Genomic DNA, 13,963 nt, shown 5'->3' on the forward strand with positions numbered 1-13,963 from the left:
CCTTGTTTACGTCAGGTGCCTCTATTAAACCGAGCCACATAAAGAAAGAATTCATACTCCTTTCCAGTAAGGCAAGTGAAAGCAAATCTAGGCCCGTGAACAGTTACCCCATATGACCCTGGATATATTTCTTTCTCCAATTGTGCCAAAAGCTGAGTTCATCATTGACTTAATCTAATTCAATGCCTACTTCATTTATGTAGACTTACCTATCCAGTGTCTGTCTTAAACAGAATCCTACCAATAATTCATTCTCATCACTAACCTGGCCAAGCAAGTCCAGATCAATGACTGTCATTATAATAGGACGTTTCTCTTCCCAACTACCACCAAAGCAAAATCACTAGGCTTTATCAAGGACCTGTCCCCTAAGATCCAGATCACCAAGAAAACACAGACCGCCTTATAAAGACCATCATTCATCTGAAAAAATAACCCATATCTCTGCAAGCATCTCCAATGCCCACCTAATGACTAGTGTCATGTCTTCTGCCACTTGACACTCCTCAAAAGACGATTAACATATCTTTTCACCCCGACTTTACAGAAGCTTAAAGTGTAAGTTGTTCTATAACGTATCTTCTACATGTCTGCTTGACCCCACCCCAGCACGAGCTGTCCTCACCCGAAGGACATATAAAAAGTAAAGCGGAGAAAGGATCTTACGGAAGAATGTTTAGCAAATTTCTAGTTCAGAAAGGAGTTGTGAAAGGCATATCAAGTTTTCTACATAGAGTTGTCAGCCTTAAAATGTACATGCTGTTTCACGGGAAGCCAGTATCTTGCTAGAGACATATAATCAGATTTTCTCAAATTGGCCCTTTCCTGATGGCAAAGTTTTGAATTTGCTGGAATTTGACCTGGGTGCTTTCGGGAAGGCCCAGGTGAATATAGCTACAAGAAGCTTTATTCAAGAGTCCGCCGTCGAGATGACTTTGGCATGGCTAAATTGAGATATGAATTTAGATATGATTTTCCCAGCTAGCACAGGGTATAAAAGCACAAGGAGGAGACCCCACTGACCTTGATCTTGAAAAAGAGATCATCCTCCAGTAAAATACCAGTGGATCTAACCTTACAGGGGATGTAAAGGAAAAGAATCGAAGATTGGCATTGATCTCCTCCAGGGAGGAAAGACACCAGCAACCGCACCCACAGTAATCACCTGCTGAAGCGTGGTTGATAGGACAATGTGATATACTGTGCCAAGCACGGTGGGAAGACCAGCAGGACCACACCCCCTTATCAAGTATGTTTCAAACAAAACATCCATGGCCCAGCCAACACAGTCTCCGTACATCATGCTGGACAAAACCACTGCTGCCTAGAATCCAGTTTAGAGTCCTTCTGGTAGGATGAGACCTGCCTGGCAAAAGTTCTTCCAGGGCGTTGTGTAGGAAAGGGAAGAGAGTGGTGGGACAGTAATTGGACAGGACTGAAATATTTAGTGTTTTTCTTTCTTAGATGGGGCTTCATCTTTGTGGGGGCGGGGATTGGTCAGGGAGCAATTACATTTGTCAGTGATATAAAACATCACATGTTTCAGCAACTAAAAAATTGACACTAGAGAGATGTGATCTGGAGACACCCAACTTCACTTTGTGCATTGTTCTGTTACCTCCTGCAGGGAGGTTGCCGAGAAATAAGACCACATGTAGCCAGAAAGTATGTGGTAATGTAGAATGGACAACATTACATATGCTGTTTGGGACTCTGATAGTAATGGCTGTATTGGAATCTAAAAGTTATAAACCTTGCCAGCTCATGAAAAAAGTCAGGTGACAGTGATTTCTTTTACAGCTAGATGATCGAAGGAAGTCTTTATTTAGCCACCGAGAACAGCTGACCAGAACAATCATCAGTTACAGTGATAGAAGTGCTAGGGTAATCTAATTTAGCACAAAAAGGATTTTTTAAGCTTGTAGGCATTGTTTGTATCGGATACATTCATCAATGGAGTAGGAAGTAACTACTTAGCGAGTTAGTAAACACTGTATTATGAGGCTAAGTGTGTTTGGCCCCACTCTGCACTGTATTTTTTCAGGATTTGTAGCTGATGACTTCTATTAAGCAGCTTCTCTAGGTTTTAGTGGAGATGACCAAAATTCTGATAATACAACTTGGGCCATTAATCCATGCAATTATTTTAAATGTTATAGAATTTAATTCATGTAGTTATTACTTTATAGAGAATTGGGTTGGAACCTCTATTTTCATTTTTTTAAGACTATATTGATGTTTTAAGTGTGGTTACATGAGACAGGCAGTGCATATCCCTGAGCTGTATGCTTTCAAACTGGGCATTTTGAAGAACAGCTCACTACCCTTATGTCTTGGCCCAGGGGTGTTGGGGGCCAGCACATATTGACCCACTTATTTATTTATTTATGTTCGAGGCATGTGGGCTGCTGAATTCATATCTGTGCATAGATCGCCGCCTAGTGTTGAGTCCGGATGATTGCACATTGTTGTCCTGGAAGAGTCTTCGAAGTATCACGAGATAGGTGGCTCCTCCCCTGGACTACAGTGCGCATGGGCATCGCCTCCATCCCCAGATTGTTTTTTTCCGCCATTGGGTTCGGATGTGTTTCGGTTCCCTCTGTCGGAACCGATAGTTGTTCAACTTTTCTACTCGAGACCAAAAGGTCTTTAGGCTGAGCGTCGGTATAGTTGCGTTCGGGTTTCTTGTCTGACTCAGCTCCGAACTCTTGCTACCCTTCCGCGTGCTCTCGGCGCGGACGGGCCTACACTACACTTCTGCTATGGAGCGGACTCCGTTCAAGAAGTGCCCGGTGTGTAACTCCAAGTATTCACACCTCGACGTGCACCCTGTGTGCAATACATGCTTGTCACCGGACCATGACGAGAACAGCTGCATGGCGTGTTCGAAATTCCGGTGCAAGAAGACTCTAAAGATTCGTCGGGCCGCTAGGCTCCAGGCCAAGTTCTCGGCTACCACGGCGCCCCCACCAGACGACATATTCGAAGAATCTGTTGGAGACGACGACGACGTACAAGTTTCGGACTCTAGTCCCGCGTCCGAAGGGGATGCCTACGACCCGGGTGATGAGGACTTTGACGAAGTCGCCGACGAGGTAGGGGACGACGATCGGGCTATTGCCACCGTAGGGGATAGCTCGGAGGAGGAGCATCCCCAACCAGACTCAGGGGTCCATCCCCTTCACACGGCCCAGGTCGAGGGATCGCCTTCGGGCCTTACCCAAGACCTCGCTATGAGTCCTACGTCCCCGCCTCCGGGCCCGGTCACGGACATTTATGAGGCGCCACTACCGTTGAAGAAAACGAAAGTGAAGCCATCGGGTCACGCGCCCTCGGTTTCGAAACCGAAAGTGAAAGCGCTGGGGCAGAAGGTTCTAGAGGCGTCAACTTCCAAAACATTCAAGATGGCCGACTTGAAGAGCCACGCCAAAATGGCCGACCCGAAGCCCTCGGGGTCGACGCCGAAGGCGAAGTCGACCGACGCGGCTGCGTCGGCGCCGAAGATGGTCGGGGTCGAGGACCCGAAGACGGCTCCGAAGAAGCGTCAGGGCGACGACGCGACCCGGGCTCAGCCCGCGCCGGACCTTGGGGACAAGGCGCGTGTGGTGTCGGCCCCGAAGAAGGTGCCTGCCATCGACCAGACTCCCGGATCGGGGAGATCGCTCGAGCCGGTCAAGCCCTCTCCTGCGTTAACGAAGAAGGTGTCGGAATCCCTGCAGCGGATACGAAACGACGATGGGGTTCCCGATCCGGACACCGTGGCGCCTAAGCACACGCCGAAGCCTGCGAAGGCGCAAACGCCTATCCGCTTTACCCTGCCGCCAAAGTCGACGCCGAAGGCTTTCGCGCCGAAACATGGCGGGCCCTCGAAGGAGGTATTGACACCGAAAGCAGCCTTGGTGGTGTCAAAGCTTCGGCTCCAGCCTCTTGCTGAAGAGGAGCGTCGAGAGGTCATCATCGACGCCAATACTGGGAAATTGTCTCTCCTCAAGAGGAAAATCACCACCGAGCCGGTGTTGGAACATTTTCGGATCCCTCTCAAAAATAAGAGGGACTCTGCGGAAACTTCGGCCCCGATGGACCCTGTGTCGCCACAAGCCCTAGGACACTCGCCAACGCGTTCCGCCGCAGGCGATGCTGACGAGGAGGACGCCGAGTACAACTATCCGGCGTACTCGGATCCGGAGGAAGTGCACGAACCTTGGTCGGCCGGAGGCGACCCGGAGGACCCGCAGTCGGGCCATGACACGCAACTTTTTGCGGCCAAGACGTCACCGACGGAGGACTCGGCGGCCTTCAACGCTCTGATCGAGAGAGCGGCGGCTAACCACGATGTCGAGCTGCACTCGGACCCTGTGGATGTAGACTTTTTATTTGACACGTTCTCAGTGGCTGAAAAGTCGGTCAAAACACTGCCAATGCTTAAGGGGGTGCTCAAACACGCAACGGAGGTCTTCAAGGAGCCCACCAGGCCGCGTGTCGTCAACCCTCGCATTGACAAAAAATATAACGCAGCGCCCTCGGATCCTACATACATCAAGGGACACTTGCCACTGGACTCCTTGGTTGTATCCAACGCTCGGAAGAGGGCGAACTCGCAGACCACTGGTGACGCTCCTCCCCCAGACAAAGAGTCCAAGATATTTGAGGCCTCAGGGAAACGGATTGCTGCACAGGCAGCTAATATTTGGAGGATCTCCAACACACAGGCCCTGCTTGCACGCTACGATAGGGCGCACTATGACACCTTAGAATCACTACTGCAACACTTGCCTGACCAGTACAAGGAGGCAGGGGAAATGCTGATTCAGGAAGGAAAGCTCATCACAAACGCATCCATAAAATGTGCGCTAGATGTGGCCGATACAGCCTCCAGGGCAATCAACACCAGTGTGTTGCTTAGACGGCATGCTTGGCTTCGAATTTCAGGGTTCAAGCCTGATATTCAGACAACAATACTGAACCAAACAGTTAATCCTGACCACCTGTTTGGCCCTGAGGTGGATGCGACGCTGGAAAAAATGAAAAAAGATACAGACACTGCCAAGTCTATGGGGGCCCTCCAGTCCCAACAGTTTCGGAGTGGTTCCTTTCGCCGCTCCAATTCCAGAGGCACCTCAAGGGGTCAGGCATCGCAGTCCACACAATATTACAAAAGTAACACCCAAACCTCATACAACAACAAGGGTAGAGGTGGCTACAGAGGCAATAACGTCAAAGGCAGGGGACGTGGGAACAACAGCTCCAGGTCCACCACCGCCAACAAGCAGTGACATCTTGTCACTGCCCCCCGACCATACAACACCGGTCGGGGGGAGACTCCAGCAGTTCCTGCCCGCGTGGAAATCCATCACCACGGACAGGTCGGTCAAGTCTCTTATCCAGTACGGTTACTGTCTGGAACTTACTTCCATTCCACCAAACATACCCCCAAGGAGCCGTCCTATGTCCGGCGAGCACTTGACCTTGTTGCAGCAGGAAGTTCTAGTCATGCTGCAAAAAGGGGCAATAGAGCTCGTTCCATTGCAGGAAAGGGGAACAGGGGTTTACTCCCTGTATTTCCTAATCCCCAAAAAGGACGGATCCCTCAGACCCATCCTGGACCTCAGGCCCCTCAACTGGTACATTCTCTCGGAGCACTTCCATATGCTCACGTTACAGCAAGTACTCCCGCTGCTTCAGCAGGGGGACTTCCTGGCTACGCTGGATCTGAAAGATGCCTATTTTCATATCCCCCTGCATCCTTCCCACAGGAAGTATCTCAGATTCACGCTTCAAGACCAGCATTACCAGTTCAGGGTTCTGCCGTTCGGGGTCACCACAGCGCCGAGGGTATTTACGAAGTGCCTAGCGACTGTGGCGGCGCATCTCCGTCGCCAGAACGTCCACGTCTACCCCTACCTGGACGACTGGCTCATTCAAGCAAAGACAGAACAACAGTGCGTCGATCATGTGTCACGCACCATTCATCTCCTGCACGATCTGGGATTCTCTCTGAACTACCCAAAGTCCCATCTCCAGCCCGCCCACATGCGACAGTATCTGGGCGCGACAATAAACACTCTGGCAGCCACTGCGCAGCCAAATTCAGTGAGAATCGCCAGTATCCAGGCGCTGATCCAACGATTCAGACCCCAACACTCGCTTCCAGCGAAGGTGTTCATGCAGTTGATAGGCATGATGGCCTCCTGCATCTCCATTGTCCCGCACGCGAGACTACATATGCGTCCGCTTCAGGAGTGCCTAGCACGTCAGTGGACTCAGGCTCATGGGCAACTGACAGACCTAGTGTTGGTGAGCGGTCGGGCATACAACTCTCTGCATTGGTGGAATCCACACAACCTTTGCAAGGGCCGACCATTCCAAGAGCCTGTGCCACAGATTGTCCTGACAACGGACGCCTCTCTCCAGGGATGGGGAGCGCATGTACTCCATTACACAGTGCAGGGACTATGGACACTACAGCAAAGGAAGATGCACATCAATGTGTTGGAACTGATGGCAATCTTCATGGCCTTAAAGGCGTTCAAAGTACATCTGTGCAACAAAGTCGTGTTGATCCGGACGGACAACATGACAGCCATGTACTACATTCAAAAGCAGGGGGGCACCCACTCTCCGCAGCTGTCTCATCTGGCTCAGAGCATGTGGAAGTGGGCCATTCAGAGGAACATCTTCCTCATGGCAGAGCATCTCCCGGGCAAGGACAACCAGATGGCGGACCTGCTCAGCAGGCACAGCCACCAAATGCACGAGTGGGAGATACATCCATCAGTACTCCAACCGTACTTCCAAAGGTGGGGTCATCCAGAGATAGACCTGTTCGCCACAAAGGAGAACGCAAAATGCCAAAGCTTCGCCGCCAGGTTCCCACACCCGCAATCACAGGGCAATGCGATGTGGATGAACTGGTCAGGCAGATTTGCGTACGCTTTTCCCCCAGCACCTCTGATACCGCTGGTGGCACGCAAGCTCAGGCAGCACTCGATGACTCTCATCCTGGTTGCTCCAACGTGGGCTCGCCAACCATGGTACACCACGTTTCTGGAACTCTCCGTGGTACCGCATCAAAGGCTTCATCTCACTCCCAGCCTTCTGACGCAGAGCCATGGCGACATTCAGCACCCAGATCCGCAACAGCTCAACCTGGCGATCTGGCTCCTGAAGTCCTAGAGTTTGGCTACCTCAATCTGCCTCCCGATTGCATGGACATCATTCGGGAGGCAAGGAAGCCCACTACTAGAGCTTGTTATGTGGCTAAATGGAAGAGGTTTGTCATTTACTGTGTTAACCACGATATTGACCCGCTAGATGCTTCCATTCAAAACATCATTTGTTACCTGTTCCACCTGTATCGATGCAATTTGGCGTACTCTTCCATCCGCATTCACCTGTCTGCTATGGCAGCATACCTCCAGAATAGGCAACACCTGTCACTTTTTAAGGTCCCTGCTATCAAGGCTTTTCTGGAAGGACTCAAAAGAGTCATTCCGCCAAGGACCCCACCAGCTCCAGAATGGAACCTCAATGTGGTTCTTACAAGACGGATGGGTCCTCCCTTCGAGCCACTGCACTCTTGTGAGCTTCAGTTTCTGACTTGGAAGGTTGCGTTCTTAGTAGCAATTACATCGCTACGGAGGGTTAGCGAGCTGCAGGCACTCACCATCCAAGAACCTTTCTTCCAGGTACATGCTAACAGGGTTGTGCTCCGCACTAACCCTAAATTCTTACCCAAGGTTGTATCTCAATTCCATATAAACCAGACAATTGAGTTGCCGGTGTTTTTCCAGAACCCAGAGACGCTGGCGGAGCGGATGCTCCACACCCTTGACGTTAAAAGAGCCTTGATGTACTATGTAGACAGGACAAAAGATTTTCGCAAAACCAAGCAGCTTTTCGTTGCTTTTGCCACACACCACAAGGGGAACGCTATCTCCAAAGCTGGGATCGCTAGGTGGATCGTGAAATGCATTCAAATCTGCTACGCTAAAGCTAAGCGCACTCTCACTGTACCACCCAGGGCCCACTCCACCAGGAAGTTGGGGGCCTCTATGGCTTTCCTAGGTAACATTCCCTTAGAAGATATCTGTAGAGCAGCCACATGGTCTACCACACATACTTTCACTAAACACTACTGTGTAGACGTGCACTCCAAACAGCAGGCAGCTGTTGGTCAGGCTGTTCTCAAGACACTTTTTCAGACTGCTGCAGCTGGCACGGGTGGCCGCCGCTAATGGAGGGACTGCTATGTATTCTATGCACAGATATGAATTCAGCAGCCCACATGCCTCGAACTGCAAATGCTACTTACCAGTATGCATCTGTTCTTGGCATGTAGGGCTGCTGACATTCATATCGCCCACCCTCCTCCCCGGCGCCCGTAGCAGCTGCAGTGTTCATTCATATGTACATATATGCTCATAGCATGGTCATCACTCACATACTTCACTCCATCTCTGCCAATGGCTAAAAACAATCTGGGGATGGAGGCGATGCCCATGCGCACTGTAGTCCAGGGGAGGAGCCACCTATCTCGTGATACTTCGAAGACTCTTCCAGGACAACAATGTGCAATCATCCGGACCCAACACTAGGCGGCGATCTATGCACAGATATGAATGTCAGCAGCCCTACATGCCAAGAACAGATGCATACTGGTAAGTAGCATTTGCATTCCTCCCTGTTGTCTAGTGGGCCTTCTGCTCCTGGTGAGTTGTTCAGATAGGTAGATTGAGGGTTCACACCCTAATCCCTAAAGACTGTCTGGGACTTTGGGTGGTACGGTAACCCTGATGCAGGATGCGCTGGCCCCACTCTATTCCTTCTTCCCAAATTGGACCGATTGGGTATAATTTCCCCCCCCCCCCCCCCCCACCTCCCCGCCCCCACACACACACACACACTCCCCCAAGTCTGCCTCGGCTGGGGTCATGGGACAGTAGGAGCCTGATGCACGGACAGAGCCAGTCCTTGCTCAGGATTGGATGGCTTTTGTCTCAGTCTCTTTGTCTTACTCTTATTTTTTCTTTCCTCCCTTTCTGTGGCTGACCTGCTCACAGGAGCTGTTTATTCTGCCGATAGAGCCCCACTTACAGCTCCAGGTGCTTCCATTCTCTGATTGTCGATAAAAACAAAGCTTTAGGGTGCAGGTAAAGGTTTTAACTTAAAACACATCATAGAGAAATCCTTATGGTATCAGCATCACCGATTGCTTGGATGTGACCTCCTTGTCCAATGGGTAGTGCTGTGCAAGATGGGCTACACTATGTGGTGGAAGTGACGTCCATAGCATCCAATGGTTAAATCATTGATTCTTATGTCTAATGTACAGATTCACAATCCACTGTGATGGCTCATACAAAAAAAGACTTGCATCCTTAATGTTACCTTATGGTAGAAATATTGAATTCTAGCACTCATTTGATGTTACAGTCTTATTTTGTGCAGCTGCTACCAGTACATTACTTTACTCTTAACAACTAAGCAGAGAAAGTATTTGTATGGGCTAACCGTGGCATGCCAGAGGATAGAACATGGGAAAAGGAATGGAGGAGAGGAAAGCAGAAAAGCAGTTTTCCAGCCGACCACTATTTACGAAGTGCTATATTTAACTGTTTGGTGAAAAGGAGAGTTTTCAAGCTGTCTTGGAAGGGAATTAGTTCCGGCTGTTGTCTTAGATTTGTTTTTGGAGAGGTCCATAACCTTGTTGCTGCTGTGAAAGTTCTGTTTTGTGCCCTTCTTGTTTTAAATCTGAAAAGTTTTACTAAAAGTCAATTCTTTCTTCTAGAAATTCAGAACCCTCCATAGTCTGAGGATGTTTGAGCAGTTGGCCTTCTATGACCTATGGCTTTAAATGTGATAGATCGTATTTGGGATTATATTCTGGCTGGTGGGAGCAACCTGAGGTCGTGTAGAACTGGCGTAATATGACCAAATGTATTTGTTTCAGTGACGAGTCTTGCTTGCTCATGAAAAATTGGGTACATGGTGGCCAGTGGAGGCCCCGGCTAGGATTGCCTTGTCTCAGTCGATTCTGAAGATGATCATAGCATGTGCTCCTGTTTTTAGCTGATTGTGTGAGAAAATGTTGAAGTTGCCCATATGAAATAAACATACTTGTATGACATTGCAGTATCAGGTGGTGCTAAATTTAGACATCATGTAACACTGATCACATGTTATGCTTTTTTTGGGGGGGGTCTTTACCAATCATGTTCTGTACTTTTCTGCTTTTAACAGGAGCCACATATTGGAGGAAAAGGCATGAAAGGGGCTGGGTTGTCAGATGACCAGTTGCAGCTGCTACAAAGGTTTCACCCATCAAGTGCATCTTTACAGGACACAGACAGCCATTCTCTGAATTCTTCCACCACAGATGACTTGGATTGCTTAGTGAACAAGGACAGTATAGGATTTTTTATTGCCAAATTTATTAAAAGGTGAGGACTGTCGTCATTCTGGTGCAAGATTAGAATACTCACCTCTCAGAAGGAAGTTCGGAATCTTCCAAGCAGCCGTAATTGCTGCCGTGGAGTTGTCAAGACAACAGAACTGCGACACGGTTGTCATAGCAGCAGACAATCTGCCAGTTGTTTAACTTATATCAAGAGACCACAGGTTAAGGAACATCATGATGCAGGTGTGGTGTCTTGGTTGACGAAACTCGCCTTTTTGCAGAGCATATAAATAAAACAATAATTTAGTCCTTGGTTTCAGAGCCCGAAAATAAACATGTGACTGTGTTCTTGCTCCATTTCATTTAAACGTTTCTTCGCACTTTCTTCACATTTAACGCACATTTTATGCTTCAGCGGTTTACTTTTGCATAATTCTAGAAAATATATTATTATTATTTTTTTTTTAATGAATCTCAAGCAGCAAAAATGTGTTTTTACTTTCTTAATGCTGACGAGGTCTGCGTTCAAATATTTTTCCAATGTCCTGGCATCTCCTGCCACAGTCTTTCTCGTACAGAGATATCTTAACTGCCAACCAACAGAAAGCAAAGCTTACCATTTTGGCGTCTTTTTCCATTTTTATCAAATTTCTTCTACTTTTTACACCACCACCAGTGGGACATACCTGTAAGTAATGCCATGTGGTTTGGGGATGGTAAGCATTGCTGCTCGTTTAACAGGATTGGGCTACTTGCAGTTTGTGGAGCTTAGAGGTGTCCTGCACTGACAGTGACACTCTCAGCAGATGATGATGATGATGATGATGATTAGAACTCAGTTCCACAGTCGGCACAAGAGCAAATCTGGCAGGGCTTTTTCCCCCAGCTCAACCCCTCCGAGCGGCATGTAAGAACAATCTAGAGAGAAGAAAAACCAACACACACAGATGCATCACGTGGGCAACGAGGCAGGCATATAGAGACAGAGAAACCGGTAAAGAACGAGAGAGAGGAGAACAAGGAAATAAGGCTGGTAGAAAGAGAGGCAGAGAAGGAAAAGGAGAATTTCAGAGACAAAGAGCAAGTGGGAGAAAGTGAGAAAATAAGAGTGAGGGAAACAGTGGAGGCGGTTATAAGCTGTTAATGGGACTGGGAGCGTCCTTTTTACCATTGGCTGTATATATATATAGAGAATTCCATTACAACTTTTATTGGGATGACTTGGGCATTTTGAGACGGGCTATACGTGTTACTGAAAGGTAGCACTCAAATAGCTCTGGCTTCTTCTCCTGGTGCTTATCTTAAAACATCCTAGCCAAGCAGGTTAGTTGTCAGCTTTTTCTTGAAGACCGCCAATGAGAAAGACAGACAGATATTCACTAGTAGTGAACAAATTCCAGATGAAAGGATATGCTGAACATGTGGGCGATATTGCTGGGAAGGTGGAGGGTTACTATACCTTACTTGATATGTCAAAGCTCTAGCCATGCCTATTACTGGACAGGTCGATGTGCATGGTGGCTGAACATTGATGTTGTGGAGCATGAATCCTTGTCTGGATTCACAACTGTTTAACACCAGAGGCCACAAGTGATGATAAAAGTTGAGAAGAGGACCCTTCTCAGTACCGACGGGGACCCGTCCGACCAGGAACACATGGCTGGAGAATGCACATAAGAGAGGCAGCAGGGGAGCTGGAGTATCCCCCTTCATTAGTTGAGCACCAGCAGTGTGGGCCATTGAATGTCGCAGTAGTGTATAATAGTTTTATAATGTATTTTGCGAATGCTCTACTTATCGTGACCCCATTGCTATGAGGTCACAGAAAATTCTGAATCGGCACAAATGGCATAGGGCATATAATTATATAAACAATTTTGCTCTATTTACAGCACCATAACACTTTTGAAAGACATATCCAATCATTAAATGTTGAGGATTAAATATCCATTCATATTCATCAGGAGTCTTGTGCGTAAGTTTCAATCCACTTTATTGAAGTTTTATTCATTGTAACAATACCAGCTCAGCCAATGCGTTTCGTCCTTGTGGACTTCATAAGGGTTGGGTTATTAGTGGAATCGTAATGTAGCACCAAAAAAGAAGAAATGTCCAATAAGGACCATATCCAGTAATGTTCAAAGTAGTAAGTTGTAAGGTGGTGTAAATCCCCTTGTTCAGTCAAGTCACCGTCCCATAATAAGAATAAAAGCGCCTTTGTATATACCCCATTTAAAGTCTGCTCCCACAAACCTGCTACAAGAAGTGTGCACAGAAGGATCCAAGCAGTCATCCTAAGTGTAAGCAAAGCAGGCTACAGCACTACAGTAGATCTAAAGTACTTCCACATCCCAATAAATTAGGGTCAGTTAGTATATCGGATGCATCCTAGACAAAGTACACTTCCGGTTCAAAGTGCTACTCTTTGGCGTGAAATCCACACCAAGGATATTGAAACAAAGTGTCCAGCAACAGAAGCCGTACATCTCAGAAGACATGGACGCCTTAAAAGTAAAAGCAAACAAAGCACAAATGTCGACGGCACATAGAAATGTTGACCCAGACACTGCACAAACTAGGGTTCTCTATAAGCCTGGAAAGTCGTCCTGCCCCGGAACTAACAAATCAAGATCTCCTGTACCTGAAGGGCCAGTCTCTGAAAGCAAGGACAGTTATGAAACTAAATGGTTTAATGGTTCCATGCATCCTACTCACACCACACTTGTGGCCAATCCAGTAGTAGCTGAACCACTGATGATCACAATCCACAGAGAGTTGAGAGAATCGACTGGTTCTCACAGAAAGGACACAGAATGAGATACGCTGGTTTCCACCACTACAGACACATCCCACACAGGTTTGAGAACACACATGGGCAAGCTAAAGATCAGGGGCCTCTTGAGCCTAAGGGAGGTGATGAACCCATAAACCTGAAGGAATTCAAGACCATGTTACTAGTGTTGAAGTTCTTCCTGGTGCACTTAAAAGGAAAGACAGGGTTAATCCAGGCACACAACATGTTCTATCTAAACAAATGGGGGGAAATGATTGTAGGGATGTCAAAAAAGATACCAGAAGCTCGTTGTAAGTAGACAGAGGTTTATTTGATGCTCACGCTTTATGATCCCAGCTTGTAATGGCTGATCTTACCAGCTGTTGCATATAGTACAGGACGTATGGATATGGGTATTTCAAAGTCACAACCCTATTGGTGATACTCCTACCAGGCTGTCGAAAGATCAAAGCAGATAAACTAAGAAGGCAAGCAAACACATCCCATTAATGGGAACCAAAGGAAAAAACACTGGCAAACATTTTCAAGAGGCAGGCACCCAAATCATAGATCTGTTCAAAAACCCAAAGAACGCAAAATGGCAAGATTTCAATGGCAAGTTGTTTCAACTGTGAGAAGAAAACATCTTGCTAAAACTTAAGAACAGTTCCCTCTCATTCTCCCTAAAACATATCATATTCAGAACTGTTGTGTCTAATAAAGAAATGAACAACATACAATAAATCTTGATCTTTGTGTGCCAGTTTCACTATCTATTTTAGTTTTATCTTCTA

The 13,963-nt window shown here is 47.5% G+C and overlaps 1 protein-coding gene across 2 annotated transcripts in view; it reads left to right on the top strand.

Moving 5' to 3' along the window:
* The window catches only part of LOC147663345 (tRNA (cytosine(72)-C(5))-methyltransferase NSUN6-like), a 103,443-nt gene extending 92,686 nt beyond the window's left edge, over positions 1-10,757 (top strand). For both annotated transcript variants that reach the window (XM_086950507.1, XM_086950506.1), the window contains one exon: positions 10,240-10,757. In XM_086950507.1, the coding sequence (XP_086806633.1) occupies positions 10,240-10,443 (204 nt within the window). In that variant the 3' untranslated portion in view covers positions 10,444-10,757. The remainder of the gene's footprint in view (positions 1-10,239) is intronic.
* Positions 10,758-13,963: the final 3,206 nt, after the last annotated feature.

Source organism: Lissotriton vulgaris, unplaced genomic scaffold (genome assembly GCF_964263255.1).
Source record: "Lissotriton vulgaris unplaced genomic scaffold, aLisVul1.2 SCAFFOLD_2577, whole genome shotgun sequence".
Taxonomy (NCBI): Eukaryota; Metazoa; Chordata; class Amphibia; order Caudata; family Salamandridae; genus Lissotriton; species Lissotriton vulgaris.